The sequence below is a fragment of the Heterodontus francisci genome, chromosome 1 (genome assembly GCF_036365525.1).
Source record: "Heterodontus francisci isolate sHetFra1 chromosome 1, sHetFra1.hap1, whole genome shotgun sequence".
In the NCBI taxonomy this organism is placed as follows: Eukaryota; Metazoa; Chordata; class Chondrichthyes; order Heterodontiformes; family Heterodontidae; genus Heterodontus; species Heterodontus francisci.
The window spans coordinates 85,750,205-85,772,176 of NC_090371.1; the positions used below are offsets into that span (position 1 = coordinate 85,750,205).

A 21,972-nucleotide genomic window follows, 5' to 3' on the forward strand; every position below is an offset into this window, starting at 1 on the left:
CATGAGTAACTATTGTTGAATACCTCGGACCTTCATTGGTATCTTTCTCTCACTTTCTTCAAAATGTTTCTGCATCTTCCATATCTACAGCTGGCTCAACTGCAACCACAACAGTTTCCTCTTCTTCGACAACTACACTAGCAAAAGCTAGTGTGACCACAAAGTCAAAGCAAACTACAACAGTTTCATCTCCATCCCACACTGGTTCAACAGCAGTAACATCAGGTAGGGAGTAATCAATGTTACCAATATTCAGTGATGATTACAATCGTTTTTTGTAATACCGATTCTCGAATCTTCCTGCTAATATCTCCATTGCTTCAAGTGCTACAGATGGCACAACTGCAACTCGTATCCTGTCAGTTGCATCCACCTAAATTGAAGCATTTAGCTACATTTTCCTTTTGCTCTTAAAACACATCAACATGTTGACTGCAAATTATACAGCCATCTTCCCTTTACAGAAGCTTCACATCAAATGACATCAGAAAAAACTGCAGCAAGCAGTGATTCAGCAACAATTACATCAGGTGTATTTTTGCCTCTAATCATAGATTGCTCTGGAATTATTGCTTATAACAGTATCTGGTATTCTCTTAATTGTGCTGGCTCTCCTTTGACATTTATGGCTGGCACAACACCAAATTCAAAGCCAACAGGGTTTTCGAGTACATCAATCCCCGAATCAGCCTCCACTCAGTCAGCTGCACTTATAGCACTTTCCTCCACACAGGCGCCAAAACCTATTTCAAGAAAGAAATAATTAAGTTCCGTTTTAGACAAATTATTATCACCATCGGTAATTAAAAGCATCTCTTACTTATATGTTCTTCCAAATGACTCTTTATTGGCAAATTCAATGCACACTCATCTGCATCTCCAACAGTTTTTCCTTCATTTGCAGCAAAGGTTCAACAACACTCACTTCCGCTGTGGAATATCTATACCCTGATAGTCATCGATTTCTCTCAACACACCTTTTCCTCATGAATATTTCTAAGAGCTAAATGCAAATCGCTCCCCTGTTCAAATGTCTACAGCAGGTATAACTGTAACTCCAAAATCTCCAAATGCACTACAACCTCGGCAGAGTCAACGGGAACACTGATATTTTGATCTATCTCCTCAACGTAGTCATGGGCGTTTGTATCATGGAATCAATTTCTTACTTTAATCAGGGTCACTCATTATAAGTGACAAGGTATTAGTTACTCATGTGTTCAGGCATTCTGGCAGACATCTCTTTTTCCTCATTAATATAGCTGACACAGCAAGACCTCCAGAAGTCTCGTCTCTTTCAAAATTTACAGGAACAGAATCACCTGCAACTCCAACAATTTCATCTGTTTCTATGACTACGATATTCAGCTCAGCCTCCAAAGGATCAACGGACATTCCAACGGGTTCATCTCAGCCCTTGACTCAGACACAAATTTCTTCTTCACGTAAGTACATGAAGAATAATTGGGGAAAACCATGAGCCTTCATTGCTATCTTTCTCTCACATTCTTCAAATGTTTCTGCATCTTCCATATCTACAGGAGGCTCAACTGCAAACACAACAGTTTCCTCTTCTTCCACAACTACAGTTGCAGACTCAATCACCACAAAATCAAAGCAAACTAAAACAGTTTCATCTACATCCCACACAGGTTCAATAACAGTAACATCAGGTAAGGTATCATCAATGCTGCCACTGGTCACTGACTCTTAACATTGTTCTCACTTGTAGTCTTTTCTCAGATCTTCAAGAAAATATCTCCATTGCTTGAAGTTATGCAGGTGGCACAACTACAAATCTAACTCCGTCTTTCACATCCACATTCACAGCTGCACTTAGCTACATTTTTGTTCAGCATTTAAAACACATCCACATGTCAGCCGTGAATTATAAAACCATCTTTGCAGATGCTTCAGATCTAATGACATTAGAAACAACTGCAGCAACAAGTGAATCATCAACAATTACATCAGCTATGCCTCTCCCTCTAATCAAAGATCGCCGAGGAATTTTTGCTTATTATTGGTTCTGGCATTTCCTTAATTATGCTGGCTCTCCATTAAAATTAACAGTGGCCACAACACCAAATTCAAAACCATCAGTATTTTCCACTACACTAATCCCAGAATTAGCCTCCGCTGAGTCAGCTGCAATTGCAACTTTTTCCTCCACACAGGCACCAAAGTTTACTTCAAGAAAGCTATAACTAAGTTCAGTCTAAGACAAATTATTGTCACATTATTTATGATTAACATCTCTTTCTCATATTTTCTTCCAAATGTTCCTTTATTGGCAAATTTAAAACACACTCATTTGCAACGCAAACAATTTCATCTCTTTGCTCCAATGGGTCAACAACACTCACTTCAACTGTGCAATAACTATCCCTGACAGTCATCAATTTCTCTCAACACACCTTTTCCTTACAAATATTTCGAAGAACTAACTGCAAGTCTCCCCACAGTTTAAATGTCAACAGCAGCAAATAACTGTAACTGCAACATCTCCAAATGTTGGTACAAAAACAAAGCTAACTCAACCTCGGCAGATTCAACGGAACTCCAACATTTTGATCTTTCCCATCAACGTGGTCATGAACAATTGTATCATGTAATCAATTTCTTACATTAATCAGGGACAATCATGATAAACAACAAGGTGTTAGTTACTGACGTGTTCAGGGTCTCTGGTAAATGTATCTTCTTCTGCATTAATATAGCTGACACAACAACACATCCAGAAGTCTCATCTCATTCAACATCTGCAACAACTTCATCTACTTCTACCACAAATGTATCCATCTCTGCCTCCAAAGTGTCAACGGATATTCCAACAGGTTCATCTCGGCCCGTGACCCAGAGACAAACATCTTCTTCACGTACGTACATGAGTAACTATTGTTGAATACCTCGGACCTTCATTGGTATCTTTCTCTCACTTTCTTCAAAATGTTTCTGCATCTTCCATATCTACAGCTGGCTCAACTGCAACCACAACAGTTTCCTCTTCTTCGACAACTACACTAGCAAAAGCTAGTGTGACCACAAAGTCAAAGCAAACTACAACAGTTTCATCTCCATCCCACACTGGTTCAACAGCAGTAACATCAGGTAGGGAGTAATCAATGTTACCAATATTCAGTGATGATTACAATCGTTTTTTGTAATACCGATTCTCGAATCTTCCTGCTAATATCTCCATTGCTTCAAGTGCTACAGATGGCACAACTGCAACTCGTATCCTGTCAGTTGCATCCACCTAAATTGAAGCATTTAGCTACATTTTCCTTTTGCTCTTAAAACACATCAACATGTTGACTGCAAATTATACAGCCATCTTCCCTTTACAGAAGCTTCACATCAAATGACATCAGAAAAAACTGCAGCAAGCAGTGATTCAGCAACAATTACATCAGGTGTATTTTTGCCTCTAATCATAGATTGCTCTGGAATTATTGCTTATAACAGTATCTGGTATTCTCTTAATTGTGCTGGCTCTCCTTTGACATTTATGGCTGGCACAACACCAAATTCAAAGCCAACAGGGTTTTCGAGTACATCAATCCCCGAATCAGCCTCCACTCAGTCAGCTGCACTTATAGCACTTTCCTCCACACAGGCGCCAAAACCTATTTCAAGAAAGAAATAATTAAGTTCCGTTTTAGACAAATTATTATCACCATCGGTAATTAAAAGCATCTCTTACTTATATGTTCTTCCAAATGACTCTTTATTGGCAAATTCAATGCACACTCATCTGCATCTCCAACAGTTTTTCCTTCATTTGCAGCAAAGGTTCAACAACACTCACTTCCGCTGTGGAATATCTATACCCTGATAGTCATCGATTTCTCTCAACACACCTTTTCCTCATGAATATTTCTAAGAGCTAAATGCAAATCGCTCCCCTGTTCAAATGTCTACAGCAGGTATAACTGTAACTCCAAAATCTCCAAATGCACTACAACCTCGGCAGAGTCAACGGGAACACTGATATTTTGATCTATCTCCTCAACGTAGTCATGGGCGTTTGTATCATGGAATCAATTTCTTACTTTAATCAGGGTCACTCATTATAAGTGACAAGGTATTAGTTACTCATGTGTTCAGGCATTCTGGCAGACATCTCTTTTTCCTCATTAATATAGCTGACACAGCAAGACCTCCAGAAGTCTCGTCTCTTTCAAAATTTACAGGAACAGAATCACCTGCAACTCCAACAATTTCATCTGTTTCTATGACTACGATATTCAGCTCAGCCTCCAAAGGATCAACGGACATTCCAACGGGTTCATCTCAGCCCTTGACTCAGACACAAATTTCTTCTTCACGTAAGTACATGAAGAATAATTGGGGAAAACCATGAGCCTTCATTGCTATCTTTCTCTCACATTCTTCAAATGTTTCTGCATCTTCCATATCTACAGGAGGCTCAACTGCAAACACAACAGTTTCCTCTTCTTCCACAACTACAGTTGCAGACTCAATCACCACAAAATCAAAGCAAACTAAAACAGTTTCATCTACATCCCACACAGGTTCAATAACAGTAACATCAGGTAAGGTATCATCAATGCTGCCACTGGTCACTGACTCTTAACATTGTTCTCACTTGTAGTCTTTTCTCAGATCTTCAAGAAAATATCTCCATTGCTTGAAGTTATGCAGGTGGCACAACTACAAATCTAACTCCGTCTTTCACATCCACATTCACAGCTGCACTTAGCTACATTTTTGTTCAGCATTTAAAACACATCCACATGTCAGCCGTGAATTATAAAACCATCTTTGCAGATGCTTCAGATCTAATGACATTAGAAACAACTGCAGCAACAAGTGAATCATCAACAATTACATCAGCTATGCCTCTCCCTCTAATCAAAGATCGCCGAGGAATTTTTGCTTATTATTGGTCGGGCATTTCCTTAATTATGCTGGCTCTCCTTTAACATTAACACTGGCCACAACATCAAATTCAAAACCATCAGTATTTTCCACTACACTAATCCCAGAATTAGCCTCCGCTGAGTCAGCTGCAATTGCAACTTTTTCCTCCACACAGGCACCAAAGTTTACTTCAAGAAAGCTATAACTAAGTTCAGTCTAAGACAAATTATTGTCACATTATTTATGATTAACATCTCTTTCTCATATTTTCTTCCAAATGTTCCTTTATTGGCAAATTTAAAACACACTCATTTGCAACGCAAACAATTTCATCTCTTTGCTCCAATGGGTCAACAACACTCACTTCAACTGTGCAATAACTATCCCTGACAGTCATCAATTTCACTCAACACACCTTTTCCTTACAAATATTTCGAAGAACTAACTGCAAGTCTCCCCACAGTTTAAATGTCAACAGCAGCAAATAACTGTAACTGCAACATCTCCAAATGATGGTACAAAAACAAAGCTAACTCAACCTCGGCAGATTCAACGGAACTCCAACATTTTGATCTTTCCCATCAACATGGTCATGAACAATTGTATCATGTAATCAATTTCTTACATTAATCAGGGACAATCATGATAAACAACAAGGTGTTAGTTACTGACGTGTTCAGGGTCTCTGGTAAATGTATCTTCTTCTGCATTAATATAGCTGACACAACAACACATCCAGAAGTCTCATCTCATTCAACTGCTGCAACAACTTCATCTGCTTCTACCACAAATGTATCCATCTCTGCCTCCAGAGTGTCAACGGATATTCCAACAGGTTCATCTCGGCCCGTGACCCAGAGACAAACATCTTCTTCACGTAAGTACATGAGTAATTATTGTTGAATACCTCGGACCTTCATTGGTATCTTTCTCTCACTTTCTTCAAAATGTTTCTGCATCTTCCATATCTACAGCTGGCTCAGCTGCAACCACAACAGTTTCCTCTTCTGCGACAACTACACTAGCAAAAGCTAGTGTGACCACAAAGTCAAAGCAAACTACAACAGTTTCATCTCCATCCCACACTGGATCAACAGCAGTAACATCAGGTAGGGAGTAATCAATGCTACCAATATTCAGTGATGATTACCATTGTTTTTTGTAATACTGATTCTCGAATCTTCCTGCTAATATCTCCATTGCTTCAAGTGCTACAGATGGCACAACTGCAACTCGTATCCTGTCAGTTGCATCCACCTAAATTGAAGCATTTAGCTACATTTTCCTTTTGCTCTTAAAACACATCAACATGTTGACTGCAAATTATACAGCCATCTTCCCTTTACAGAAGCTTCACATCAAATGACATCAGAAAAAACTGCAGCAAGCAGTGATTCAGCAACAATGACATCAGGTGTATTTTTGCCTCTAATCATAGATTGCTCTGGAATTATTGCTTATAACAGTATCTGGTATTCTCTTAATTGTGCTGGCTCTCCTTTGACATTTATGGCTGGCACAACACCAAATTCAAAGCCATCAGGGTTTTCGAGTACATCAATCCCCGAATCAGCCTCCACTCAGTCAGCTGCACTTATAGCTCTTTCCTCCACACAGGCGCCAAAACCTATTTCAAGAAAGAAATAATTAAGTTCCGTTTTAGACAAATTATTATCACCATCGGTAATTAAAAGCATCTCTTACTTATATGTTCTTCCAAATGACTCTTTATTGGCAAATTCAATGCACACTCATCTGCATCTCCAACAGTTTTTCCTTCATTTGCAGCAAAGGTTCAACAACACTCACTTCCGCTGTGGAATATCTATACCCTGATAGTCATCGATTTCTCTCAACACACCTTTTCCTCATGAATATTTCTAAGAGCTAAATGCAAATCGCTCCCCTGTTCAAATGTCTACAGCAGGTATAACTGTAACTCCAAAATCTCCAAATGCACTACAACCTCGGCAGAGTCAACGGGAACTCTGATATTTTGATCTATCTCCTCAACGTAGTCATGGGCATTTGTATCATGGAATCAATTTCTTACTTTAATCAGGGTCACTCATTATAAGTGACAAGGTATTAGTTACTCATGTGTTCAGGCATTCTGGCAGACATCTCTTTTTCCTCATTAATATAGCTGACACAGCAAGACCTCCAGAAGTCTCGTCTCTTTCAACATTTACAGTAACAGAATCACCTGCAACTCCAACAATTTCAGCTGTTTCTATGACTACGATATTCAGCTCAGCCTCCAAAGGGTCAACGGACATTCCAACGGGTTCATCTCGGCCCTTGACTCAGACACAAATTTCTTCTTCACGTAAGTACATGAAGAATAATTGGGGAAAACCATGAGCCTTCATTGCTATCTTTCTCTCACATTCTTCAAATGTTTCTGCATTTTCCATATCTACAGGAGGCTCAACTGCAACCACAACAGTTTCCTCTTCTTCCACAACTGCAGTTGCAGAATCAATGACCACAAAATCAAAGCAAACTGCAACAGTTTCATCTCCATCCCACACAGGTTCAATAACAGTAACATCAGGTAAGGTATCATCAATGCTGCCACTGGTCACTGACTCTTAACATTGTTCTCACTTGTAGTCTTTTCTCAGATCTCAAGAAAATATCTCCATTGCTTGAAGTTATGCAGGTGACACAACTGCAAATCTAACTCCGTCTGTCACATCCACATTCACAGCTGCACTTAGCTCCATTTCTGTTATGCTTTTCAAACACATCCACATGTCAGCCGTGAATTATAAAACCATCTTTGCAGATGCTTCAGATCTAATGACATTAGAAACAACTGCAGCAACAAGTGAATCATCAACAATTACATCAGCTATGCCTCTCCCTCTAATCAAAGATCGCCGAGGAATTTTTGCTTATTATTGGTTCTGGCATTTCCTTAATTATGCTGGCTCTCCATTAAAATTAACAGTGGCCACAACACCAAATTCAAAACCATCAGTATTTTCCACTACACTAATCCCAGAATTAGCCTCCGCTGAGTCAGCTGCAATTGCAACTTTTTCCTCCACACAGGCACCAAAGTTTACTTCAAGAAAGCTATAACTAAGTTCAGTCTAAGACAAATTATTGTCACATTATTTATGATTAACATCTCTTTCTCATATTTTCTTCCAAATGTTCCTTTATTGGCAAATTTAAAACACACTCATTTGCAACGCAAACAATTTCATCTCTTTGCTCCAATGGGTCAACAACACTCACTTCAACTGTGCAATAACTATCCCTGACAGTCATCAATTTCACTCAACACACCTTTTCCTTACAAATATTTCGAAGAACTAACTGCAAGTCTCCCCACAGTTTAAATGTCAACAGCAGCAAATAACTGTAACTGCAACATCTCCAAATGTTGGTACAAAAACAAAGCTAACTCAACCTCGGCAGATTCAACGGAACTCCAACATTTTGATCTTTCCCATCAACGTGGTCATGAACAATTGTATCATGTAATCAATTTCTTACATTAATCAGGGACAATCATGATAAACAACAAGGTGTTAGTTACTGACGTGTTCAGGGTCTCTGGTAAATGTATCTTCTTCTGCATTAATATAGCTGACACAACAACACATCCAGAAGTCTCATCTCATTCAACATCTGCAACAACTTCATCTACTTCTACCACAAATGTATCCATCTCTGCCTCCAAAGTGTCAACGGATATTCCAACAGGTTCATCTCGGCCCGTGACCCAGAGACAAACATCTTCTTCACGTAAGTACATGAGTAATTATTGTTGAATACCTCGGACCTTCATTGGTATCTTTCTCTCACTTTCTTCAAAATGTTTCTGCATCTTCCATATCTACAGCTGGCTCAACTGCAACCACAACAGTTTCCTCTTCTTCGACAACTACACTAGCAAAAGCTAGTGTGACCACAAAGTCAAAGCAAACTACAACAGTTTCATCTCCATCCCACACTGGTTCAACAGCAGTAACATCAGGTAGGGAGTAATCAATGTTACCAATATTCAGTGATGATTACAATCGTTTTTTGTAATACCGATTCTCGAATCTTCCTGCTAATATCTCCATTGCTTCAAGTGCTACAGATGGCACAACTGCAACTCGTATCCTGTCAGTTGCATCCACCTAAATTGAAGCATTTAGCTACATTTTCCTTTTGCTCTTAAAACACATCAACATGTTGACTGCAAATTATACAGCCATCTTCCCTTTACAGAAGCTTCACATCAAATGACATCAGAAAAAACTGCAGCAAGCAGTGATTCAGCAACAATTACATCAGGTGTATTTTTGCCTCTAATCATAGATTGCTCTGGAATTATTGCTTATAACAGTATCTGGTATTCTCTTAATTGTGCTGGCTCTCCTTTGACATTTATGGCTGGCACAACACCAAATTCAAAGCCAACAGGGTTTTCGAGTACATCAATCCCCGAATCAGCCTCCACTCAGTCAGCTGCACTTATAGCACTTTCCTCCACACAGGCGCCAAAACCTATTTCAAGAAAGAAATAATTAAGTTCCGTTTTAGACAAATTATTATCACCATCGGTAATTAAAAGCATCTCTTACTTATATGTTCTTCCAAATGACTCTTTATTGGCAAATTCAATGCACACTCATCTGCATCTCCAACAGTTTTTCCTTCATTTGCAGCAAAGGTTCAACAACACTCACTTCCGCTGTGGAATATCTATACCCTGATAGTCATCGATTTCTCTCAACACACCTTTTCCTCATGAATATTTCTAAGAGCTAAATGCAAATCGCTCCCCTGTTCAAATGTCTACAGCAGGTATAACTGTAACTCCAAAATCTCCAAATGCACTACAACCTCGGCAGAGTCAACGGGAACTCTGATATTTTGATCTATCTCCTCAACGTAGTCATGGGCGTTTGTATCATGGAATCAATTTCTTACTTTAATCAGGGTCACTCATTATAAGTGACAAGGGATTAGTTACTCATGTGTTCAGGCATTCTGGCAGACATGTCTTTTTCCTCATTAATATAGCTGACACAGCAAGACCTCCAGAAGTCTCGTCTCTTTCAACATTTACAGTAACAGAATCACCTGCAACTCCAACAATTTCAGCTGTTTCTATGACTACGATATTCAGCTCAGCCTCCAAAGGGTCAACGGACATTCCAACGGGTTCATCTCGGCCCTTGACTCAGACACAAATTTCTTCTTCACGTAAGTACATGAAGAATAATTGGGGAAAACCATGAGCCTTCATTGCTATCTTTCTCTCACATTCTTCAAATGTTTCTGCATTTTCCATATCTACAGGAGGCTCAACTGCAACCACAACAGTTTCCTCTTCTTCCACAACTGCAGTTGCAGAATCAATGACCACAAAATCAAAGCAAACTGCAACAGTTTCATCTCCATCCCACACAGGTTCAATAACAGTAACATCAGGTGAGGTATCATCAATGCTGCCACTGGTCACTGACTCTTAACATTATTCTTACTTGTAGTCTTTTCTCAGATCTCAAGAAAATATCTCCATTGCTTGAAGTTATGCAGGTGACACAACTGCAAATCTAACTCCGTCTGTCACATCCACATTCACAGCTGCACTTAGCTCCATTTCTGTTATGCTTTTCAAACACATCCACATGTCAGCCGTGAATTATAAAACCATCTTTGCAGATGCTTCAGATCTAATGACATTAGAAACAACTGCAGCAACAAGTGAATCATCAACAATTACATCAGCTATGCCTCTCCCTCTAATCAAAGATCGCCGAGGAATTTTTGCTTATTATTGGTTCTGGCATTTCCTTAATTATGCTGGCTCTCCATTAAAATTAACAGTGGCCACAACACCAAATTCAAAACCATCAGTATTTTCCACTACACTAATCCCAGAATTAGCCTCCGCTGAGTCAGCTGCAATTGCAACTTTTTCCTCCACACAGGCACCAAAGTTTACTTCAAGAAAGCTATAACTAAGTTCAGTCTAAGACAAATTATTGTCACATTATTTATGATTAACATCTCTTTCTCATATTTTCTTCCAAATGTTCCTTTATTGGCAAATTTAAAACACACTCATTTGCAACGCAAACAATTTCATCTCTTTGCTCCAATGGGTCAACAACACTCACTTCAACTGTGCAATAACTATCCCTGACAGTCATCAATTTCACTCAACACACCTTTTCCTTACAAATATTTCGAAGAACTAACTGCAAGTCTCCCCACAGTTTAAATGTCAACAGCAGCAAATAACTGTAACTGCAACATCTCCAAATGTTGGTACAAAAACAAAGCTAACTCAACCTCGGCAGATTCAACGGAACTCCAACATTTTGATCTTTCCCATCAACGTGGTCATGAACAATTGTATCATGTAATCAATTTCTTACATTAATCAGGGACAATCATGATAAACAACAAGGTGTTAGTTACTGACGTGTTCAGGGTCTCTGGTAAATGTATCTTCTTCTGCATTAATATAGCTGACACAACAACACATCCAGAAGTCTCATCTCATTCAACATCTGCAACAACTTCATCTACTTCTACCACAAATGTATCCATCTCTGCCTCCAAAGTGTCAACGGATATTCCAACAGGTTCATCTCGGCCCGTGACCCAGAGACAAACATCTTCTTCACGTAAGTACATGAGTAATTATTGTTGAATACCTCGGACCTTCATTGGTATCTTTCTCTCACTTTCTTCAAAATGTTTCTGCATCTTCCATATCTACAGCTGGCTCAACTGCAACCACAACAGTTTCCTCTTCTTCGACAACTACACTAGCAAAAGCTAGTGTGACCACAAAGTCAAAGCAAACTACAACAGTTTCATCTCCATCCCACACTGGTTCAACAGCAGTAACATCAGGTAGGGAGTAATCAATGTTACCAATATTCAGTGATGATTACAATCGTTTTTTGTAATACTGATTCTCGAATCTTCCTGCTAATATCTCCATTGCTTCAAGTGCTACAGATGGCACAACTGCAACTCGTATCCTGTCAGTTGCATCCACCTAAATTGAAGCATTTAGCTACATTTTCCTTTTGCTCTTCAAACACATCAACATGTTGACTGCAAATTATACAGCCATCTTCCCTTTACAGAAGCTTCACATCAAATGACATCAGAAAAAACTGCAGCAAGCAGTGATTCAGCAACAATTACATCAGGTGTATTTTTGCCTCTAATCATAGATTGCTCTGGAATTATTGCTTATAACAGTATCTGGTATTCTCTTAATTGTGCTGGCTCTCCTTTGACATTTATGGCTGGCACAACACCAAATTCAAAGCCATCAGGGTTTTCGAGTACATCAATCCCCGAATCAGCCTCCACTCAGTCAGCTGCACTTATAGCTCTTTCCTCCACACAGGCGCCAAAACCTATTTCAAGAAAGAAATAATTAAGTTCCGTTTTAGACAAATTATTATCACCATCGGTAATTAAAAGCATCTCTTACTTATATGTTCTTCCAAATGACTCTTTATTGGCAAATTCAATGCACACTCATCTGCATCTCCAACAGTTTTTCCTTCATTTGCAGCAAAGGTTCAACAACACTCACTTCCGCTGTGGAATATCTATACCCTGATAGTCATCGATTTCTCTCAACACACCTTTTCCTCATGAATATTTCTGAGAGCTAAATGCAAATCGCTCCCCTGTTCAAATGTCTACAGCAGGTATAACTGTAACTCCAACATCTCCAAATGCACTACAACCTCGGCAGAGTCAACGGGAACTCTGATATTTTGATCTATCTCCTCAACGTAGTCATGGGCATTTGTATCATGGAATCAATTTCTTACTTTAATCAGGGTCACTCATTATAAGTGACAAGGGATTAGTTACTCATGTGTTCAGGCATTCTGGCAGACATGTCTGTTTCCTCATTAATATAGCTGACACAGCAAGACCTCCAGAAGTCTCGTCTCTTTCAACATTTACAGTAACAGAATCACCTGCAACTCCAACAATTTCAGCTGTTTCTATGACTACGATATTCAGCTCAGCCTCCAAAGGGTCAACGGACATTCCAACGGGTTCATCTCGGCCCTTGACTCAGACACAAATTTCTTCTTCACGTAAGTACATGAAGAATAATTGGGGAAAACCATGAGCCTTCATTGCTATCTTTCTCTCACATTCTTCAAATGTTTCTGCATTTTCCATATCTACAGGAGGCTCAACTGCAACCACAACAGTTTCCTCTTCTTCCACAACTGCAGTTGCAGAATCAATGACCACAAAATCAAAGCAAACTGCAACAGTTTCATCTCCATCCCACACAGGTTCAATAACAGTAACATCAGGTAAGGTATCATCAATGCTGCCACTGGTCACTGACTCTTAACATTGTTCTCACTTGTAGTCTTTTCTCAGATCTCAAGAAAATATCTCCATTGCTTGAAGTTATGCAGGTGACACAACTGCAAATCTAACTCCGTCTGTCACATCCACATTCACAGCTGCACTTAGCTCCATTTCTGTTATGCTTTTCAAACACATCCACATGTCAGCCGTGAATTATAAAACCATCTTTGCAGATGCTTCAGATCTAATGACATTAGAAACAACTGCAGCAACAAGTGAATCATCAACAATTACATCAGCTATGCCTCTCCCTCTAACCAAAGATCGCCGAGGAATTTTTGCTTATTATTGGTTCTGGCATTTCCTTAATTATGCTGGCTCTCCATTAAAATTAACAGTGGCCACAACACCAAATTCAAAACCATCAGTATTTTCCACTACACTAATCCCAGAATTAGCCTCCGCTGAGTCAGCTGCAATTGCAACTTTTTCCTCCACACAGGCACCAAAGTTTACTTCAAGAAAGCTATAACTAAGTTCAGTCTAAGACAAATTATTGTCACATTATTTATGATTAACATCTCTTTCTCATATTTTCTTCCAAATGTTCCTTTATTGGCAAATTTAAAACACACTCATTTGCAACGCAAACAATTTCATCTCTTTGCTCCAATGGGTCAACAACACTCACTTCAACTGTGCAATAACTATCCCTGACAGTCATCAATTTCACTCAACACACCTTTTCCTTACAAATATTTCGAAGAACTAACTGCAAGTCTCCCCACTGTTTAAATGTCAACAGCAGCAAATAACTGTAACTGCAACATCTCCAAATGTTGGTACAAAAACAAAGCTAACTCAACCTCGGCAGATTCAACGGAACTCCAACATTTTGATCTTTCCCATCAACGTGGTCATGAACAATTGTATCATGTAATCAATTTCTTACATTAATCAGGGACAATCATGATAAACAACAAGGTGTTCGTTACTGACGTGTTCAGGGTCTCTGGTAAATGTATCTTCTTCTGCATTAATATAGCTGACACAACAACACATCCAGAAGTCTCATCTCATTCAACATCTGCAACAACTTCATCTACTTCTACCACAAATGTATCCATCTCTGCCTCCAAAGTGTCAACGGATATTCCAACAGGTTCATCTCGGCCCGTGACCCAGAGACAAACATCTTCTTCACGTAAGTACATGAGTAATTATTGTTGAATACCTCGGACCTTCATTGGTATCTTTCTCTCACTTTCTTCAAAATGTTTCTGCATCTTCCATATCTACAGCTGGCTCAACTGCAACCACAACAGTTTCCTCTTCTTCGACAACTACACTAGCAAAAGCTAGTGTGACCACAAAGTCAAAGCAAACTACAACAGTTTCATCTCCATCCCACACTGGTTCAACAGCAGTAACATCAGGTAGGGAGTAATCAATGTTACCAATATTCAGTGATGATTACAATCGTTTTTTGTAATACTGATTCTCGAATCTTCCTGCTAATATCTCCATTGCTTCAAGTGCTACAGATGGCACAACTGCAACTCGTATCCTGTCAGTTGCATCCACCTAAATTGAAGCATTTAGCTACATTTTCCTTTTGCTCTTCAAACACATCAACATGTTGACTGCAAATTATACAGCCATCTTCCCTTTACAGAAGCTTCACATCAAATGACATCAGAAAAAACTGCAGCAAGCAGTGATTCAGCAACAATTACATCAGGTGTATTTTTGCCTCTAATCATAGATTGCTCTGGAATTATTGCTTATTACAGGATCTGGTATTCTCTTAATTGTGCTGGCTCTCCTTTGACATTTATGGCTGGCACAACACCAAATTCAAAGCCATCAGGGTTTTCGAGTACATCAATCCCCGAATCAGCCTCCACTCAGTCAGCTGCACTTATAGCACTTTCCTCCACACAGGCGCCAAAACCTATTTCAAGAAAGAAATAATTAAGTTCCGTTTTAGACAAATTATTATCACCATCGGTAATTAAAAGCATCTCTTACTTATATGTTCTTCCAAATGACTCTTTATTGGCAAATTCAATGCACACTCATCTGCATCTCCAACAGTTTTTCCTTCATTTGCAGCAAAGGTTCAACAACACTCACTTCCGCTGTGGAATATCTATACCCTGATAGTCATCGATTTCTCTCAACACACCTTTTCCTCATGAATATTTCTAAGAGCTAAATGCAAATCGCTCCCCTGTTCAAATGTCTACAGCAGGTATAACTGTAACTCCAAAATCTCCAAATGCACTACAACCTCGGCAGAGTCAACGGGAACTCTGATATTTTGATCTATCTCCTCAACGTAGTCATGGGCGTTTGTATCATGGAATCAATTTCTTACTTTAATCAGGGTCACTCATTATAAGTGACAAGGGATTAGTTACTCATGTGTTCAGGCATTCTGGCAGACATGTCTTTTTCCTCATTAATATAGCTGACACAGCAAGACCTCCAGAAGTCTCGTCTCTTTCAACATTTACAGTAACAGAATCACCTGCAACTCCAACAATTTCAGCTGTTTCTATGACTACGATATTCAGCTCAGCCTCCAAAGGGTCAACGGACATTCCAACGGGTTCATCTCGGCCCTTGACTCAGACACAAATTTCTTCTTCACGTAAGTACATGAAGAATAATTGGGGAAAACCATGAGCCTTCATTGCTATCTTTCTCTCACATTCTTCAAATGTTTCTGCATTTTCCATATCTACAGGAGGCTCAACTGCAACCACAACAGTTTCCTCTTCTTCCACAACTGCAGTTGCAGAATCAATGACCACAAAATCAAAGCAAACTGCAACAGTTTCATCTCCATCCCACACAGGTTCAATAACAGTAACATCAGGTGAGGTATCATCAATGCTGCCACTGGTCACTGACTCTTAACATTATTCTTACTTGTAGTCTTTTCTCAGATCTCAAGAAAATATCTCCATTGCTTGAAGTTATGCAGGTGACACAACTGCAAATCTAACTCCGTCTGTCACATCCACATTCACAGCTGCACTTAGCTCCATTTCTGTTATGCTTTTCAAACACATCCACATGTCAGCCGTGAATTATAAAACCATCTTTGCAGATGCTTCAGATCTAATGACATTAGAAACAACTGCAGCAACAAGTGAATCATCAACAATTACATCAGCTATGCCTCTCCCTCTAATCAAAGATCGCCGAGGAATTTTTGCTTATTATTGGTTCTGGCATTTCCTTAATTATGCTGGCTCTCCATTAAAATTAACAGTGGCCACAACACCAAATTCAAAACCATCAGTATTTTCCACTACACTAATCCCAGAATTAGCCTCCGCTGAGTCAGCTGCAATTGCAACTTTTTCCTCCACACAGGCACCAAAGTTTACTTCAAGAAAGCTATAACTAAGTTCAGTCTAAGACAAATTATTGTCACATTATTTATGATTAACATCTCTTTCTCATATTTTCTTCCAAATGTTCCTTTATTGGCAAATTTAAAACACACTCATTTGCAACGCAAACAATTTCATCTCTTTGCTCCAATGGGTCAACAACACTCACTTCAACTGTGCAATAACTATCCCTGACAGTCATCAATTTCACTCAACACACCTTTTCCTTACAAATATTTCGAAGAACTAACTGCAAGTCTCCCCACAGTTTAAATGTCAACAGCAGCAAATAACTGTAACTGCAACATCTCCAAATGTTGGTACAAAAACAAAGCTAACTCAACCTCGGCAGATTCAACGGAACTCCAACATTTTGATCTTTCCCATCAACGTGGTCATGAACAATTGTATCATGTAATCAATTTCTTACATTAATCAGGGACAATCATGATAAACAACAAGGTGTTAGTTACTGACGTGTTCAGGGTCTCTGGTAAATGTATCTTCTTCTGCATTAATATAGCTGACACAACAACACATCCAGAAGTCTCATCTCATTCAACATCTGCAACAACTTCATCTACTTCTACCACAAATGTATCCATCTCTGCCTCCAAAGTGTCAACGGATATTCCAACAGGTTCATCTCGGCCCGTGACCCAGAGACAAACATCTTCTTCACGTAAGTACATGAGTAATTATTGTTGAATACCTCGGACCTTCATTGGTATCTTTCTCTCACTTTCTTCAAAATGTTTCTGCATCTTCCATATCTACAGCTGGCTCAACTGCAACCACAACAGTTTCCTCTTCTTCGACAACTACACTAGCAAAAGCTAGTGTGACCACAAAGTCAAAGCAAACTACAACAGTTTCATCTCCATCCCACACTGGTTCAACAGCAGTAACATCAGGTAGGGAGTAATCAATGTTACCAATATTCAGTGATGATTACAATCGTTTTTTGTAATACTGATTCTCGAATCTTCCTGCTAATATCTCCATTGCTTCAAGTGCTACAGATGGCACAACTGCAACTCGTATCCTGTCAGTTGCATCCACCTAAATTGAAGCATTTAGCTACATTTTCCTTTTGCTCTTCAAACACATCAACATGTTGACTGCAAATTATACAGCCATCTTCCCTTTACAGAAGCTTCACATCAAATGACATCAGAAAAAACTGCAGCAAGCAGTGATTCAGCAACAATTACATCAGGTGTATTTTTGCCTCTAATCATAGATTGCTCTGGAATTATTGCTTATAACAGTATCTGGTATTCTCTTAATTGTGCTGGCTCTCCTTTGACATTTATGGCTGGCACAACACCAAATTCAAAGCCATCAGGGTTTTCGAGTACATCAATCCCCGAATCAGCCTCCACTCAGTCAGCTGCACTTATAGCTCTTTCCTCCACACAGGCGCCAAAACCTATTTCAAGAAAGAAATAATTAAGTTCCGTTTTAGACAAATTATTATCACCATCGGTAATTAAAAGCATCTCTTACTTATATGTTCTTCCAAATGACTCTTTATTGGCAAATTCAATGCACACTCATCTGCATCTCCAACAGTTTTTCCTTCATTTGCAGCAAAGGTTCAACAACACTCACTTCCGCTGTGGAATATCTATACCCTGATAGTCATCGATTTCTCTCAACACACCTTTTCCTCATGAATATTTCTGAGAGCTAAATGCAAATCGCTCCCCTGTTCAAATGTCTACAGCAGGTATAACTGTAACTCCAACATCTCCAAATGCACTACAACCTCGGCAGAGTCAACGGGAACTCTGATATTTTGATCTATCTCCTCAACGTAGTCATGGGCATTTGTATCATGGAATCAATTTCTTACTTTAATCAGGGTCACTCATTATAAGTGACAAGGGATTAGTTACTCATGTGTTCAGGCATTCTGGCAGACATGTCTGTTTCCTCATTAATATAGCTGACACAGCAAGACCTCCAGAAGTCTCGTCTCTTTCAACATTTACAGTAACAGAATCACCTGCAACTCCAACAATTTCAGCTGTTTCTATGACTACGATATTCAGCTCAGCCTCCAAAGGGTCAACGGACATTCCAACGGGTTCATCTCGGCCCTTGACTCAGACACAAATTTCTTCTTCACGTAAGTACATGAAGAATAATTGGGGAAAACCATGAGCCTTCATTGCTATCTTTCTCTCACATTCTTCAAATGTTTCTGCATTTTCCATATCTACAGGAGGCTCAACTGCAACCACAACAGTTTCCTCTTCTTCCACAACTGCAGTTGCAGAATCAATGACCACAAAATCAAAGCAAACTGCAACAGTTTCATCTCCATCCCACACAGGTTCAATAACAGTAACATCAGGTAAGGTATCATCAATGCTGCCACTGGTCACTGACTCTTAACATTGTTCTCACTTGTAGTCTTTTCTCAGATCTCAAGAAAATATCTCCATTGCTTGAAGTTATGCAGGTGACACAACTGCAAATCTAACTCCGTCTGTCACATCCACATTCACAGCTGCACTTAGCTCCATTTCTGTTATGCTTTTCAAACACATCCACATGTCAGCCGTGAATTATAAAACCATCTTTGCAGATGCTTCAGATCTAATGACATTAGAAACAACTGCAGCAACAAGTGAATCATCAACAATTACATCAGCTATGCCTCTCCCTCTAACCAAAGATCGCCGAGGAATTTTTGCTTATTATTGGTTCTGGCATTTCCTTAATTATGCTGGCTCTCCATTAAAATTAACAGTGGCCACAACACCAAATTCAAAACCATCAGTATTTTCCACTACACTAATCCCAGAATTAGCCTCCGCTGAGTCAGCTGCAATTGCAACTTTTTCCTCCACACAGGCACCAAAGTTTACTTCAAGAAAGCTATAACTAAGTTCAGTCTAAGACAAATTATTGTCACATTATTTATGATTAACATCTCTTTCTCATATTTTCTTCCAAATGTTCCTTTATTGGCAAATTTAAAACACACTCATTTGCAACGCAAACAATTTCATCTCTTTGCTCCAATGGGTCAACAACACTCACTTCAACTGTGCAATAACTATCCCTGACAGTCATCAATTTCACTCAACACACCTTTTCCTTACAAATATTTCGAAGAACTAACTGCAAGTCTCCCCACAGTTTAAATGTCAACAGCAGCAAATAACTGTAACTGCAACATCTCCAAATGTTGGTACAAAAACAAAGCTAACTCAACCTCGGCAGATTCAACGGAACTCCAACATTTTGATCTTTCCCATCAACGTGGTCATGAACAATTGTATCATGTAATCAATTTCTTACATTAATCAGGGACAATCATGATAAACAACAAGGTGTTAGTTACTGACGTGTTCAGGGTCTCTGGTAAATGTATCTTCTTCTGCATTAATATAGCTGACACAACAACACATCCAGAAGTCTCATCTCATTCAACATCTGCAACAACTTCATCTACTTCTACCACAAATGTATCCATCTCTGCCTCCAAAGTGTCAACGGATATTCCAACAGGTTCATCTCGGCCCGTGACCCAGAGACAAACATCTTCTTCACGTAAGTACATGAGTAATTATTGTTGAATACCTCGGACCTTCATTGGTATCTTTCTCTCACTTTCTTCAAAATGTTTCTGCATCTTCCATATCTACAGCTGGCTCAACTGCAACCACAACAGTTTCCTCTTCTTCGACAACTACACTAGCAAAAGCTAGTGTGACCACAAAGTCAAAGCAAACTACAACAGTTTCATCTCCATCCCACACTGGTTCAACAGCAGTAACATCAGGTAGGGAGTAATCAATGTTACCAATATTCAGTGATGATTACAATCGTTTTTTGTAATACTGATTCTCGAATCTTCCTGCTAATATCTCCATTGCTTCAAGTGCTACAGATGGCACAACTGCAACTCGTATCCTGTCAGTTGCATCCACCTAAATTGAAGCATTTAGCTACATTTTCCTTTTGCTCTTCAAACACATCAACATGTTGACTGCAAATTATACAGCCATCTTCCCTTTACAGAAGCTTCACATCAAATGACATCAGAAAAAACTGCAGCAAGCAGTGATTCAGCAACAATTACATCAGGTGTATTTTTGCCTCTAATCATAGATTGCTCTGGAATTATTGCTTATAACAGTATCTGGTATTCTCTTAATTGTGCTGGCTCTCCTTTGACATTTATGGCTGGCACAACACCAAATTCAAAGCCATCAGGGTTTTCGAGTACATCAATCCCCGAATCAGCCTCCACTCAGTCAGCTGCACTTATAGCACTTTCCTCCACACAGGCGCCAAAACCTATTTCAAGAAAGAAATAATTAAGTTCCGTTTTAGACAAATTATTATCACCATCGGTAATTAAAAGCATCTCTTACTTATATGTTCTTCCAAATGACTCTTTATTGGCAAATTCAATGCACACTCATCTGCATCTCCAACAGTTTTTCCTTCATTTGCAGCAAAGGTTCAACAACACTCACTTCCGCTGTGGAATATCTATACCCTGATAGTCATCGATTTCTCTCAACACACCTTTTCCTCATGAATATTTCTAAGAGCTAAATGCAAATCGCTCCCCTGTTCAAATGTCTACAGCAGGTATAACTGTAACTCCAAAATCTCCAAATGCACTACAACCTCGGCAGAGTCAACGGGAACACTGATATTTTGATCTATCTCCTCAACGTAGTCATGGGCGTTTGTATCATGGAATCAATTTCTTACTTTAATCAGGGTCACTCATTATAAGTGACAAGGGATTAGTTACTCATGTGTTCAGGCATTCTGGCAGACATGTCTTTTTCCTCATTAATATAGCTGACACAGCAAGACCTCCAGAAGTCTCGTCTCTTTCAACATTTACAGTAACAGAATCACCTGCAACTCCAACAATTTCAGCTGTTTCTATGACTACGATATTCAGCTCAGCCTCCAAAGGGTCAACGGACATTCCAACGGGTTCATCTCGGCCCTTGACTCAGACACAAATTTCTTCTTCACGTAAGTACATGAAGAATAATTGGGGAAAACCATGAGCCTTCATTGCTATCTTTCTCTCACATTCTTCAAATGTTTCTGCATCTTCCATATCTACAGGAGGCTCAACTGCAACCACAACAGTTTCCTCTTCTTCCACAACTGCAGTTGCAGAATCAATGACCACAAAATCAAAGCAAACTGCAACAGTTTCATCTCCATCCCACACAGGTTCAATAACAGTAACATCAGGTAAGGTATCATCAATGCTGCCACTGGTCACTGACTCTTAACATTGTTCTCACTTGTAGTCTTTTCTCAGATCTCAAGAAAATATCTCCATTGCTTGAAGTTA

The 21,972-nt window shown here is 39.3% G+C and overlaps 1 protein-coding gene across 1 annotated transcript in view; it reads left to right on the top strand.

The window, feature by feature from the left end:
• Positions 1-21,972, top strand: part of LOC137352249 (mucin-22-like) — a 45,845-nt gene that overhangs the window by 19,860 nt on the left and 4,013 nt on the right. The window contains exons 22-47 of the mRNA XM_068017905.1: positions 91-225; positions 1,263-1,445; positions 1,542-1,673; positions 2,637-2,879; positions 2,977-3,111; positions 4,149-4,331; positions 4,428-4,559; positions 5,522-5,764; positions 5,862-5,996; positions 7,034-7,216; positions 7,313-7,444; positions 8,407-8,649; positions 8,747-8,881; positions 10,198-10,329; positions 11,292-11,534; positions 11,632-11,766; positions 13,083-13,214; positions 14,177-14,419; positions 14,517-14,651; positions 15,968-16,099; positions 17,062-17,304; positions 17,402-17,536; positions 18,853-18,984; positions 19,947-20,189; positions 20,287-20,421; positions 21,738-21,869. Of these exons, the coding sequence (XP_067874006.1) occupies positions 91-225; positions 1,263-1,445; positions 1,542-1,673; positions 2,637-2,879; positions 2,977-3,111; positions 4,149-4,331; positions 4,428-4,559; positions 5,522-5,764; positions 5,862-5,996; positions 7,034-7,216; positions 7,313-7,444; positions 8,407-8,649; positions 8,747-8,881; positions 10,198-10,329; positions 11,292-11,534; positions 11,632-11,766; positions 13,083-13,214; positions 14,177-14,419; positions 14,517-14,651; positions 15,968-16,099; positions 17,062-17,304; positions 17,402-17,536; positions 18,853-18,984; positions 19,947-20,189; positions 20,287-20,421; positions 21,738-21,869 (4,386 nt within the window). The remainder of the gene's footprint in view (positions 1-90; positions 226-1,262; positions 1,446-1,541; positions 1,674-2,636; positions 2,880-2,976; positions 3,112-4,148; positions 4,332-4,427; positions 4,560-5,521; positions 5,765-5,861; positions 5,997-7,033; positions 7,217-7,312; positions 7,445-8,406; positions 8,650-8,746; positions 8,882-10,197; positions 10,330-11,291; positions 11,535-11,631; positions 11,767-13,082; positions 13,215-14,176; positions 14,420-14,516; positions 14,652-15,967; positions 16,100-17,061; positions 17,305-17,401; positions 17,537-18,852; positions 18,985-19,946; positions 20,190-20,286; positions 20,422-21,737; positions 21,870-21,972) is intronic.